A 14,105-nucleotide genomic window follows, 5' to 3' on the forward strand; every position below is an offset into this window, starting at 1 on the left:
TTCATTAAAGAACTTGAGTGGCTTATGAAGCCTGGAACCTGCCGCTCTGGGCTGGTGGTCGACCCATTAAATAGACTCCAGCACCCACCCTCAGCTCCTATCCCTGCCGCCTCCTTCTCTCGTGGCCTGATTAGCCATTTTCTCAGGGTTTATCCACTTTCTGGAACGCAGAGCCCAATTTGAAAAGTCATTTGTAATATGAACTTCTTTCCATTGAATTCTTCTTCTTCTTCCCTCTTTCGTGTTGTGGGTTAAACAGCTTGCAGGTGAAGACATGAAAGGAGATTCTACCTGGCTCTACCTCCTGCCATGTGCGTGGCAGGGAACAGTACCCCTTCTTCCCTGATGCAGATGTCAGCCTGTCACTGAGCACCGTGGCACAAGTGGGTTGACCGCATGAAGTTCATTTTCTCACCTTTGCAGGTGCTGACATGAAGCTGACTAGCCTGCAGTGTTTAGGGTTCTTCTGTTTTCTTTTTGAAAAACATTTGTGGTTTTACCAGAACTCAGAAACTTTTTCTCATTTTCTCAGTCTCTCAGAAGTCACAGGGAGTGGCTTTGCAAAGAGATGCGACAGTTCCTAAATTACCCCCAAGCCAGGTAGTGTCAGTCTCTTTCTCTATTTCATTTACTTTTTCATTTTCCCAGAACAACGTGGACTAACTTCCTTAAACTGTCCATATTTTAACCTTTTCAAAGACAGAAATATGAGAAAGTGTCGGCTGAGTGAATTGTCTTCTCTGGCTGTTGGGGAGCAGTTTTCCCTGGTCCTTTCTGGGTTGGGTTTTGCCTTCTTACTAAGTGCTCTGGTGGCCTTTTTATCTTGGGCCTGTTCAGTCTTTTCCAGACACAGCTCAGTGCAGCTCACACACTCCCCTGGATTTCTCAGTGGGGCTAACTTGGTGCCTTGGTCTTCATCGTGTCCTCAAGTCCTGGTTTCACTCCTGAGCCTCAGCTGCCTTGCAGAGCCCCCACTGCCCCTCAGATGCCTTGCCTTGGGGACCGTCCCCCCGAGTGCTTCCTTCTGGAGATGCTGTCTTAGAGGGCAAGTCTGCACATCTGCACAAACCCCCCCTCCTTCCCTTGGCATCTGTGCTGACCTGGGCCCCAGAACTGCTTTTCCTAGAGAAAACCATGTTAAAGCCCTGCTCACCATCACACGTTGTCCACAACTCAGAGGATCTCAGGTTGGAAGGGGCCCATGCAGTGAGAGAGCCCAGCCACCCACCTGAGGCTGGATTTCCCAGTGATAACCCTGCAAGGGGTGCGCCAGCCTCTGCTTTGCTTGATCACCTCCAGGGATAGGGAGTTTGCTCATGGCTCCTAAGTGCAGCCCCTTCCCTCTTTAGCCAGCTCCAAATACTTAGGTACAGATAGGCCCTGTGGGGGAACTCAGCTGTGTAGCTCTGTGTGTGTGTGTGTGTGTGTGTGTGTGTGTGTGTGTGTGTGTGTGTGTGTGAGAGAGAGAATCTCTCTTATCCCCCAGCCTGATGGCTTGCTCTTGGTCTACCTCGTACTGATCCCCTGGACCTGATCATATGAGCACCTGGGATCTGTGACCAGAGCCTCCTGTGGGCCCTGTCTGCTCTGCAGTCACCGACAGAGCCTCTTCTCCTCTCCCTGCAGCCTGTGTGTAGCTAAGCCCACCTTGCTGGTTCTCCTTTCTACCACTCCAACTCAAGTCCTGGTCCACAATTTCTAAAATAGGGTCTAACTGTGCAACCAGTACCCCTCCCCTCCTAGGTGCCTTCTATCCTGTGAGGATTTTAGGATTCCCATGTTCACCTTTCTGCCTGCATGCTCAGGGGGCACATTCCTCTCACCATTCACATCTCATCACACACATCATTCATTTAGGAGATGGAGAGGTCTTCGTTCCAGGAGGCATATCGTAGGTTCCCCCTGTGTTTTTCAAGACAGGACAGCCCAGGATCCACATCCAAGCTATGCTACTTTAAGCTGTGTTTCCTGAGCCTCAAAGGTGGCTTTTATTGAATCTACTTTGCAGATGAGGAAACGGAAGCCCAGAGAGGTTAGACAGCTTTTTCTAGATCCTATAGTTAGGAAGTGGTTATTGCTAGGATTTAAAACCAGGTGGCTCTTAATTCAGAGCCCATGAGCCTCCCCTCCAGGACACTGCCTCTGCTAATATGTCCAGTTGACTCCTGAAAGGCCAAGTGATGAGAGCACTGGGTAGACCCCTTCTACTTGCCAGGTTTGACCTCTGTGGTTTTCTTACCTTTTTTTTCTTTTTCTGAAGTAGGAGCTACTGCTTCTTTTATTAGCTCCTTGTCAAAGAGGCTGTATTCTTAAACTTTTTTGCCATCCAATTTCATCCCCTCCTTTTATCTTTGCAATACCCTAGCCCCGCATCACAGACAGGGGCCCAGGGAAGTCTTCAACGTGCCTGGAGACATTCAAAGAGGCCAGGATCAAACTGTTCCTTACCCCAATCATGGTTTATTAACTATGTTCCCACTCCTGTTTTTCATGTTGAATTGATTTGAATTAATCAGATTGGGAATGTACTGGTTCTTAACTTCTTTTTTGAACATGAGTTCTTTTTCTGGGCTCTGATTGTGAGCAGGCATTAAGTGATTGGCTGGTACAGACAGTTATCCTGCTGGAAAATCCTCTCCACAATCTGACTGCAGTTGTGGTGTAGCCCTGGAAAGAGACTCTGCCCCTGGCAAAGAGTTTTGTTGTTGTTGTTGTTGTTGTTGTTGTTGTTGTTGTTGTTGTTGTTTTGAGACGGAGTCTTGTTCTGTCGCCCAGGTTGGAGTGCAGTGGCATGATCTCGGTTCACTGCCAGCTCCACCTCCCGGGTTCATGCCATTCTTCTGCCTCAGCCTCCCAAGTAGCTGGGACTACAGGTGCCTGCCACAATGCCTGGCTAATTTTTTGTATTTTTAGTAGAGACAGGGTTTCACCATGTTAGCCAGGATGGTCTCGATCTCCCGACCTTGTGATCCACCCGCCTCAGCCTCCCAAAGTGCTGGGATTACAGGCATGAGCCACTGCACCCAGCCAAGAGTTTTAAGATCCACACTGAGGTAAAATCTGGATTTAGGGTTGACATAGAGATGAACTCTCTAATTATAGGAAATGAGACACTCTATAAACTGATATCAAGACAGGATGTCAAATCTTCTGGAGACTTCAAAAAAGCAGCAATTCCTGAGTTCCTACTGAGGTTTTAAAGTCAAGAGAAAGTCTTTTTAAAGAGTGTAGAGGGTGACCCGGCGCGGTGGCTCACGCCTGTAATCCCAGCACTTTGAGAGTCCAAGGTGGGCGGATCACGAGGTCAGGAGACTGTGACCATCCTGGTTTCACCTGGCTAACACGGTGAAACCCTGTCTCTACTAAAAATACAAAAACAAAATTAGCCGGGCGTGGTGGCAGGCGCCTGTGGTCCCAGCCACTCTGGAGGCTGAGGCGGGAGAATGGCGTGAACCCGGGAGGCGGAGCTTGCAGTGAGCAGAGATTGTGCCACTGCACTCCAGCCTGGGCAACAGAGGGAGACTCTGTCTCAAAAAAAAAAAAAAAAAAAAAGAGTGTGGAGGGAAGTTGACTTGTAGCAAGCAAACCAGTGCACAGGCAGTCATTCATTAGCTGGTAGAGCCATATCTAACGTTGATTTTTTTTTTTAAGCCTGCAGTTCTTCTCCTGGCCTCTGGATGGTCCTGGTGGGGCTCCTGGTCCCATATTCACCAGGAAGCTAATGTGCATACCCTATTCCCCGACCACCTTTTGTTAAGAAAGTTTTAGCATGCATTAGTAACCTTTGCCTCTATCAGTCATTACATTGGTGGTTGCAAAATGATGAAGGAAGCCTCTCAATCAGTGGATGGGGTGATCAGAACTCAGCAGTTTAAACAACGTAGGGCAAATAGGAGTTGGGGTGGGGGTGGGGAAAGGGGATGGAGATAGAATGACAAAGTTTTCAGCAGCCAGCGATTTGAAACCATCTGTCATACCATTTCAGAGTAAGATCCCTCATGCTAGTGCCAAAACACTTTACCCAGCTGTGAAACCAAAAATTCCTTTACATGGGAAATAAGGACTTTCATTCTTATCGGCAATATAGCTCTTTAAAATGCAAATATTAACTCACTTTTCTGTTGCGTTTAACAGCTTACAGAGCACTTTCAAATGCATCACTTTGCTAAGTCTTGATAGCCACTCTGGGAGAGAGCTATTCCCAATTTCCCAGTAAGGAGACTGAAGCTCAGAGTGTAGGATCACACAACCAGTAAGAGGCTGAGCAAGATTTTTTAAAATAAGAGCTTCATTGAGACATAATTTGCATACCATAAAATTCACCTTTATACAGGTGAATGAACTTTTAATACACTAGTTTTTAGTATATTCACAAAGTTATTCAACTATTGATGCTAATTCCAGAACGTTGTTGTCATCCCCAGAAGAAACCCCCCGACCCATTAGCAGTCACTCCTCCCTCCCTGATCACCACAGCCCTCGGCAACCACTCATCTACTTTGTTTCTATGATTCGCATGTTCTGGACATCTCACATGAAGGGAATCTCACATGGCCCTGTGAGACTGGTTTCATGCACTTAGCATATTAGTTTTAAGGCTTATCCATGTTGTAGCATGTAACGCACTTTACTCTCTTTATGCCTGAAAAATATTCCCGTGTATGGATATATCACATTTTGTTTATTCATCAATTGATGGACGATTAAATTGTTTCCACTTTCAGGCTATTAGGAAGAATACAGCTGTGAACAAGGGTGTACAAGTATCTGTACAAGTCCCTGTTTCAAATTCTTTGGGGCATATACCCAGAAGTGGAATTACTGGATCATATAATAATTCTATGCTTGATTTTTTTGAGGAGATGCCCTACTGTTTTCCTCAGTGGCTGCCTCATTTTACATTCCCACCAGCAATGCACAAGGATTCCAGCTTCTCTGCATCCTCACCAATACTTTTTGTTTTTTGTTTTTTTTTTTAAACTTTCCTGATGGTGTTAGTTGAAGGACAAAAATAATTAATTTTAATAAAGTCCAATTTATCTATTTTTTCTTTTTTGATTGGTGCCTTTGGTGTCACCTCTAAGAAACCGTTGCCTGATCCAAAGTCACAAAGATCTACTTGTATGTTTTCCCATAAGAGTTCTGTCAGTTTTGGCTTTTACATTTACGTTTTCTGGTCCATTTTGAGTTAATTTTTGTATAGGGTGCAGTAGGGACCCAACTTCATTTTTTTTGCCTGTGGATATCCGTGTGTCTCAGCACCATTTGTTGAAAAGACTGTCCTTTCACCGTTGTCTTGGAACGCTTGTCAAAATCATTGGGCCATAAATGGAAGGATTTGTTTCTGGACCCTTAATCTATTTGATTCATTTCTATGTCTATTAAGCAAGATTTTAATACAAGCTTATGCTCTTCAGATCACACTTAACTTTCCTTCTACCACATAAGATGGTTTGGTCAGAGGGTCTCTTTTATTATCCCAGAGGGTCTCTTTTATTATCCCAGTGTTTGCTCAGAACATGTGCCACAGGCTTGGTAGTATAGGAGCATACCTGGGAGGCTCTCCTGCTGGGGAGATGGAGTCCCAGGCCTTCATCTTTCAGCCTGTAGCCTATGCGAGACTGCCAGACCTCTGCCATGGCAGCAGTTCTTCCTGTGATCTATCCGTCTTTGTGGTCCCCTCTTTCCCTCTGCTGATAGGAAATGGCTTTGCTGGAAGGGTGGAGGAGGATTCTGGGGTCAGAAAGATATACACCCTCCCTATGCACACAGCCAGCTCCAAGCCCAAGACCCGGGGATGAGCAGGGACCTGACTTTTTGTCTAGAATTCTGAAGGGTGTAAGGTGTGATTTTACCCTACTTACAAGCTAATGAGTTTGCTGGTTGCTGTTCCATAGAGGCTGGCAGAAGACACGAGACTCCTGGGTCAGAGAGAAAAACTTTATTACTCATGTTACAGTCAGCAGCATGAATGTCAGCATATTTGTGTTTGAAGTCCCTTTGCCACTGAAGTCCCATGTGATGGGCCCTCGTGGATGCTGCACACGTAGTGGGTTTGGGTTGCAGCTGAAGAACACTGGATCAAGGGCCCGACACCTTTTTGAGTTGGCAGCAAATACTGCAGCACACAAGCCAGTTCCCCTCCCCACTGGGAATGAGTGGTCACATGGTAGTGATGCTACAGCCCCATGACCTATTTAGCTGTCAGTGTGGCCAACTACAGACACTCTCAGTATCAGGGGATGGAGAAGCCTTGTGGTCTGGCACTTTCAGCAAGAATTTTCAGGGATGCTCATGGCCCATGATTGGGGTAGAGACCTTTGCCTGCTTCACTCACCACAAAAGCTGGGGGTGCCCAAAGGTCCCAAGAGCCCTACAAATAGGAGACTTCAGAGATGGGATGTGGCTTGCTCAGGAACAGAAAGGAAAAACCAAGCCAAGCCCAGGCTTCCCGACTCCTGGTTCAGTGCTTTTTCAACCACCCTGTCTGCCCTTGGGGGGTTTTATGGACACCTAGATGTCTGTAGCAGATAGACCTCAGCAGGAAGGGTTGGGGCAGGTAGGGGTGGGGCATCATGGATCCACTGTTTTGCTTCTCTGTCCATCAGGTTCTTTTTCCAGCCTAGGTTGCGTGGGAGATGAGGGGGACATCATTTACAAGGCCAGCTGCATCAGATTTGGTGGCAGAAATGGGACTTAGGAGCCCAATCATTTAATTACCAAAGCTGCAGGTGGTCTTTGAGTAGACATGGTTTGTCTAGTGGAAGAATACAGAGGAGGAGAGGGTGAGGGAAATGGCAGGTCCATGGAGCTTTGTGCTAAGGACAGAGCTCACTCAGTGCTCAGGGCCACATCCACCTCCCTCCTGCTCCTTGCTGCTCAGTTCCTCCTCCTGAGTGAGGCCTAATCCTCTCCAAATCCTTAAACCTACCACTGCCCACTCCCTCCCAGAAGCCTTCTCAACCCTCCGGGGAACATTCTGAGCCCTCCACGACTCCTCAGCTGCCACCCACCGTCCCTCCCTGATGGCACACAGCGGGCCAATGTGCTTTTTTATTGATTTCTCTGTTGGGTCAAGATACCATCTTTCCTCTCATCCTGCCTCTCTCACCTGGGTTCCCCACATAGTCCCGCTCCTGGTCAGCTGCAGAATCTGCCCTGCTGTTGACCTGGAAGCAATGGTGCAGCAGTTCAAGGCTGGAGACTTGCAGGCTGGGAGGGCCACCAGGAAGGCCCGGGGGTCATGCTGGGGAGAGACACAGGTAGGTCCACTACACTCCCGGGGCCATTTGTGGAGTCCTTGCTGAATGCTATTCCGTCTCTCCCTCCCTCCCTCTCTCCCCCCCACCCCCACCCTAGCTCTTCCCCTCCCCGCTGCAGACTCTCTCCAGGAAGATCGTGCGGTCCAAGATGAACAGCACCCTGGTTGGGGTGTTCACCATCACCCTGGTGTTCCTGGCAGCTTTTGTCAACATGGTGGGTGGCTGCACGATCTCCCAGCACCTCCACAGCCCGATTGGATCAAACCCATTGGAGCCATGTACCTGCCCGGCAGGGCTAGGAGAGACTTTCTTATTTGTGTGGCTCCTGGGTCTGGGATAAGCTTTGACTCAATGTGCCTCATGTAGGTTCTTTTTTTTTTTTTTTTGAGACAGAGTCTTGCTCTGTCGCCCAGGCTGGGGTGCAGTGGCCGGATCTCAGCTCACTGCAAGCTCCGCCTCCCGGGTTTACGCCATTCTCCTGCCTCAGCCTCCCAAGTAGCTGAGACTACGGGTGTACACCACCACCATGCCCAGCTAATTTTTTTTTTTTTTTTTTTAGAGATGGGGTTTCCCCATGTTGCCAGGCCCAGACTGGTCTCAAACTCCTGGGCTCAAGTGATCCGCTGGCCTTGGCCTCTCAAAATGCTGGGATTATAGGCATGAGCCACTATGCTTGGCTACTCTCCCACTAAGTGAAGTTCTTAGCTCTTCATTCTCAAGCCTGGTGGGGCCAGGAAGAGTTTAGGGAATGTCCCCAAGGCATGCTTAAGAGCCCCTCCTTGGCAGGGCACGCTAGCCACACCCCCTCCAGCCAGGGCAGCTGGGCAAACCTTGCCCGTTCCTCAGCCTCTTTCAGATTTTGTCCCCATCAGTGTCATACTGCACCTGAGGCGGAGGACGGGTGGGAGCCTGCGGCTGGGCTTGCCCTGCCTGTCCCCCAGCAGCTTACCCTCCCCTCACCACCCTCCTCCCTGCCCCCAGTTCACGTGCAACTCCAAGGACCTGCTGGGCTGCTTGGCACAGGAGCACAACATCAGCGCAAGCCAGGTCAACGCATGTCATGTGGTGGAGTCGGCCGCCAACTACAGCCTGGGCGATGAGCAGGGCTTCTGTGGCAGCCCCTGGCCCAACTGCAACTTCCCCGAGGTACTGGGTGCGCATGGGCTGGAAGGGAGTGGTGAAGAGTCCCTTGCCCTCCCCCACTGTCCCTTCAGCTGCTCAGGACAGTCTGAAGGACAGGGTCTCACCAGCTCACTGTCTTCTACAGACCCGCTTACCCCAATGTCTCTCACTCCTACATGCCAGACACTGGGAACAAGGGGAGCCTCCTCCATATGACGATGACGATGACAGTGGTGTAGCTGTTGTTTCTATAGTGCTTACCAGGGACTGTGGCTAAGGGCTCTATACACACTTACTAATGAAATCCTCCCAACAGCCTATGACTTAAGTGTTATATTATCTCCTTTGTAGAGGCGAAGAACCTGAGACACAGAGAGGCTAAGTAATTTACCCAGGTCACACAGCCAGGACTCAACAAAGCTGGAGCTGTCATTCAACTTGTCCGGCTCCAGACAGAGTTCGTGCTCCTGATCCGAGGGCAAAACTTTCTGGACCCTCCGCTTCTCTAGCAGACCCTACCCCACCTCAGGAGAACCCACCTAAGCCCCAGCTGTTAGGGTCAGAGAGGAGAGAGGGGAGCAAAGCAACCCAATCCCAAACCAGCACTACTATAAACCTCACCTGTTCAAAGTGCACAGTTCAGTAGCTTTTCGTGTGTTCACCAATGTGTACAACCATCATCATCATCTAATTTTAGAATACTTTTATCACCTCAAAAAGAAATTTTGTGCCCACAGGCATTTGGGTTTAAAAATAATGCCACGTATCCTTATTCGGAGAGCAGCATATATTAAGCACCTGTGGCGTGCAAGGTGCTTCATTCACGGTGCTGCATTTGCCAGGGAGCAGTTCGCTAGTCAGCAGTTGGGCCGGGCTTCCAGCCTCCCCCGTCTCATACCCCCAGCTCCCTATGGGTGCACACATGAAGCCAGTAAGATGGGGGCAGTTTGCCTTTTTCTGGAGAGAGGTTCATGTTTTCATCCAGCTCCCAAAGGGCCTGTGACTGCAGCTGAGGGGTGCTGTGGGCTGCCAGTGTGGGCCTCCCTCCCAGCCTGGGATCTGGCTCTCAGTTGTACAGATAGGGCAGGGAAGGCCCAGGGAGGACCAGGGCTTGGCCCCTGCTCACCTAGGCAGGTGCAGCCCCACCCCTGCCCCGCCCCCGCCCCCCCCCCCCCCCCCGGGCTGGTGGCAAGCTCTCTGTCTCTTCCAGGCAGCCATGTTGCACCCAGCCTCCCCTCCCCAGCCTCGCCTCCCTAGCCTCCGCTGCCTCTCACATCTGGCTGAGAGCCCACAGGAGCACTTCAACTTTCTGAGGGCTGTATGTGAGGAGCAGAGGCTATTTTCAGTCTCGTACTTGCCCCTTGGTGGTGGTTCCCCTGGTGAGGCTAAGGCCGGGGGGAGAGGGTGGCAGTGGGCAGATTCTGGCTCCTCATTTGTGGGAGAGGCTTGGTGCCAGCCTTCAGCCCCCACCAGCTGACCACCCCCTTCAAAGGTTTCTCCTGATTCAGCAACTCCTTACAGACCAGGCCCGGGGGAGTCCCCAGCATCCAGTGTTGGCCTCCTGGTTATCTGGGCCAGGGTCTGAATGGGAATCCAGGCTGGCTCTTGGAGCTCCCATCCCTCCTCTCAAAGACCGGGGCCCTGGGGCTCTGAGCTTACTCCTCTAGGCTGCCCTCCTCGTTCCCTCTTCTGCTCCTGTTCCCAGTGGTGATGGGAGGCTTCCCCCAGCAACCAATCACCCAGGGGCCCTGGGCAGTCTTTCCTTGGCTCTAGAAGGCCTGGGGAGGCTGAGGGTCTGCCCTGGGGGCTGCTGCAGCCCAGGGCCGAGGCTGTGTGCGAAGACTAAATGTCTGGAGGCCTGACTCAGAAACAATGGTGCTAAATTAAAAATAATAACAACAATAACCGAGGTTGATGTGCATCAAGGGACAGCAGCAGATGGGGACCTCCAAGATTACCTGGTTCAGCCCCTCAGTTGTCTAAGAAGGAAACGGAGGCTCAGAGACCAGAAGGGGCTTCCCCAGAGGGAACAGCACAGGGCATGATCCCTCCTCTGAAACCTTTGGGGCCCCATATTGTTTGGACTTCAGAATTTTTCAGATTTTAAAAGGTTGCCTCCCACCCCCAGTGGAGTCTGATCATGAAGTGGTCATATTTCCACAGTAGTAGCATGTCTGCATGTCACAGGAGACATGATAAAGATAACTAGCGTCCCAGCAGTGAGGTCAGCTCTTGTCACCAGAGCAGCTCCGTTCAGGCGTGGCCCCTGCAGGAGTCATGAAAACACATTCAGCTTTTGGAGCTTTGTGGTTCAAAGCTGCAGATGAGGGGCTCCCCACGGTTATTGAGGGTGCCGGACAGTGCAGCGAGGGCTTCCTTGCTTGTGTTCATCACAGCAAGCCGTGAGATAGGAAGTCTTGCAGAGGGGACACTGAGGCTCAGAGGGGCTGAGCACACAGCCCGAGGCACACAAAGCCCAGCCTGGATCACGGCTGAAACCCAGGGCAGCCTGGGCCTGCAGTGTAGCTGTAATGTGGGGCTGTCCTGCAGGCAATGGCCAGACTCCAGCTGGAGCCCATCTCCTGGTTCCTAACCAGGGCCCTTCGCCTTACATCACACCTGTTGGGAAATTTACATCAGCAGAAACATGCCCAGCCCAGGCCTCACTTGAGCCAGCTCAGACTGGAGGATGCACGGGGCCAGGGGGCGGGCAGGGCCTGGGGAGCTGATGCCACTGCCCTCTGCCCGCAGTACTTCACCTACAGCGTGCTGCTCAGCCTGCTGGCCTGCTCCGTGTTCCTGCAGATCAACTGCATCGGGAAGCTGGCGCTCATGCTGGCCATCGAGCTCATCTACGTGCTCATCGTGGAGGTGCCGGGTGTCACGCTCTTCGACAATGCCGACCTGCTGGTCACCGCCAATGCCATGTACGGGACACCTTCCTCACGCTCCCCATGGGGCACGGGACATTGCACGGAGGTGGCAAGAGCAGGAGGTTTAGGGTTCCGGCACCACGGGGAACTTGTGAGGAGAGTGTCTTGTTCCTCCCCAGCCCTGACATCTGGCGAAACGGCCTTGTTTCTTTCCTTCCTTCCCGTCCCCAGTAGTTGGAGTGGCCTCAGGTCACCAGGCCCCATTGTGTTTCTTTCTCTGATTTGCTCCTCCCTTGCCAGGGCAGCCTCCAGTGGGCTGCTTTCAGCTCAGTCCAGCTGCCCCAGGCTCAGAGGAGTCACGGTCCAGCAGAGCCAGGCAGTAAGGTGTGTGGGAGCAGAGGGACAAGCTTTGTTGTTCACAGGCTCTGTGTCCCACCTCAAGGCAGGTGCCTGGATATCTGCTGTTCCTCTTCATCCTCCAGCAACCCAGCCAAATAGGCAGACCCACCACATAAGGCGGGGCATCTGTGCACTACCGAAAGGCTCCTGGCTGTGGTGGCAGAGGTTAGGTCCCACGTCCTAGAAGTAGTGGGCGTGAAGGTGGGGCCCACGGCTGTCTGGCCCCATAGTCAGCATGGCCATGTAGTGACAGATGTCAGATTTCCAAGGGAGGTGGCTCCATGAGGGGAAAGACCTCAGGCTTCGGGTGAAATTGGGTTAGAATCTCAGCATCAGACACATTGGTCATTCCTCTGAACCTCATAACCTTTTCCTTGTAAAATGGGAATATTGTCAACCTAAATGAAGGTGGTTGAGGCAGAAATAATTTGATTAAGTTTTGATGGAAGCCGAATGTGAGGATTGGCCAGGAAGATACACACACCAAGTTGGGTGTGTTCCAGAAGCTTCGGGAATGCTTTCGTAAGAAAGTAGAAGGGAAGGGGACTCCTCAGACCAGAGTTGTCCTTTGTCATTGGAGGGTTACAATCACTGGCTACAGATCACAACATACAGACTAAAATGTCTACATGCCAGCAATCAGTACAAATTCATGATTCAGAAATGAATCAGCATTTTTTTATATCAATAGGTTATGCATTAATCAGTACATCAGCAATTTGAGGAGCTCAGATAAGATTCTTCACTCAGGGACAGGATATTGGTGTAAATCACAAGACCTCCCCGAAGCAAGTTAATTTGGAAGCTTGGCAAATGTGACCTGTAGATTATCAATGCCTATAGTAGTAAGATGTATTTAAAGTGCCTGATTCATCATACTCTTTTCTATGCATCACCACTCCCTACACACACACCAAGAAGTGCAAAAAAAAAAAAAAAAAAAAAGTGACAGTTCTGTGTCCCCTGAAAAAATGTAGCAAACTGTACCTTTTTTGAGTTAGAGGAAGGGATTCACCCATCCGTTCTTTTGTTCACCCATTCATTCATTCAAAAATATTTATTAAGGGCCTGCTATGTGCCAGCCGCTGGCCTAGGCAGTGGAGGTACAATGTGGATACACAGAAAACTCAGGAATGTTTCTCTCTCGGGAAGGTGGTGTTGCCTGAGAAAGTGGAGCTCTAATGAAGGGTTTAAGTCATATTCAAGGAAGAACTTCTTGGTGGTTGTGTAGGGGCCGTGGGCAGATGACCACAAAGACGTGGGGCAGTCGACCATGGGACAGGCTGCAGTCCTTTGAGGAGGAAGAAAGGGTCCAGGAACTTTCTCCCCATGGGTCGGGACTGGAGCAGGGAATGTTGCCCTCCTCTTACTGCTCCTTCCCCGTCCCCAGCATCTCCTCTTCAGGTGCTGAAGCTGGCAGCAGACAGTAAAGGTTATTTCTGGATTGGGAGACCGTGGTTTGGCTCTAAGGCAACATTTTCCAATAGATAAAAAGTGGGCCGGGTGCGGTAGCTCACGCCTGTAATCCCAGCACTTCGGGAGGCTGAGGTGGGCGGATCAGTTGAGTCCAGCCTGGCCAACAAAATCCTGTGTCTACTAGAAATATAAAAATTAGTCAAGCGTGGTGGCATGTGCCTGTGATCCCAGCTACTTGGGAGACTGAGGCACAAGAATAGCTTGAACTCAGGAGGTGGCAGTTACAGTGAGCCAAGACTGCACCACTGCACTCCAGCCTGGAAGATAGAGCAAGACTCTGTCTCCAAAAAAAAAAAAAAAAAAAAAAAAAAAACCACTTATGTAATTTAAAATTTTCTTATAGCCATATTAAAAAGGCAAAAAGTATAATTTGACTTTTATTTAATGAGTACTATATAGCCAGAATATCATTTTAAGATATAATCAGTATAAAATTTTTAATGAAATATCTTACATTTTTTTACACTAATTATTCAAAACCTGGTGTATGTTTTACACGTACAGCACATTTTAACTTGCACCAGCCCCGTGTTAAGTCTCATCAGCTGCACGTGGCCAGCGGCTGCCACACCAAGCAGTGCAGCTGTGGGATCTCCTCCACTCCCTCTGGATGGCAGCAGAGGCCTGGGAGAGGGAGAGGCAGGCAGGCCTCCACCCAGGCAGATGGGCTGGGTCAGGGAAGGCAGGGTTTCAGGTAAGAGCTGGGTGGTTTGTGGTCATGAGTATCCAGTGCTAGTTGGGGCTGCGTTTTCTACCACCTCCCATCCTGAAAGTGTCCTTGAATATGGAGGGGTTGGGGCTGGGGAGCCAGGAGCAGCAGTGGTGGGGACAGCCGAGCAGGGCGTGGGGGCCGAGCGGGAGTGGAGGCCGAGCGGGAGTGGAGGCCGCCTTATGCCGAAGGGTGGCCCTGACCAGTCTTCCCCAACTCTCTTCACAGAGACTTCTTCAACAACGGGACCTCCCAGTGGTGAGT

General features: G+C 50.4%; 1 protein-coding gene across 1 annotated transcript in view; it reads left to right on the top strand.

Moving 5' to 3' along the window:
- Positions 1 to 14,105, top strand: part of LOC105470270 (adenylate cyclase 5) — a 165,308-nt gene that overhangs the window by 136,024 nt on the left and 15,179 nt on the right. Inside the window, exons 13-16 of the mRNA XM_071092343.1 lie at positions 7,360 to 7,476; positions 8,244 to 8,408; positions 11,136 to 11,311; positions 14,070 to 14,099. Of these exons, the coding sequence (XP_070948444.1) occupies positions 7,360 to 7,476; positions 8,244 to 8,408; positions 11,136 to 11,311; positions 14,070 to 14,099 (488 nt within the window). The remainder of the gene's footprint in view (positions 1 to 7,359; positions 7,477 to 8,243; positions 8,409 to 11,135; positions 11,312 to 14,069; positions 14,100 to 14,105) is intronic.

The sequence above is a fragment of the Macaca nemestrina genome, chromosome 2 (assembly GCF_043159975.1).
Source record: "Macaca nemestrina isolate mMacNem1 chromosome 2, mMacNem.hap1, whole genome shotgun sequence".
NCBI classification, from domain to species: domain Eukaryota; kingdom Metazoa; phylum Chordata; class Mammalia; order Primates; family Cercopithecidae; genus Macaca; species Macaca nemestrina.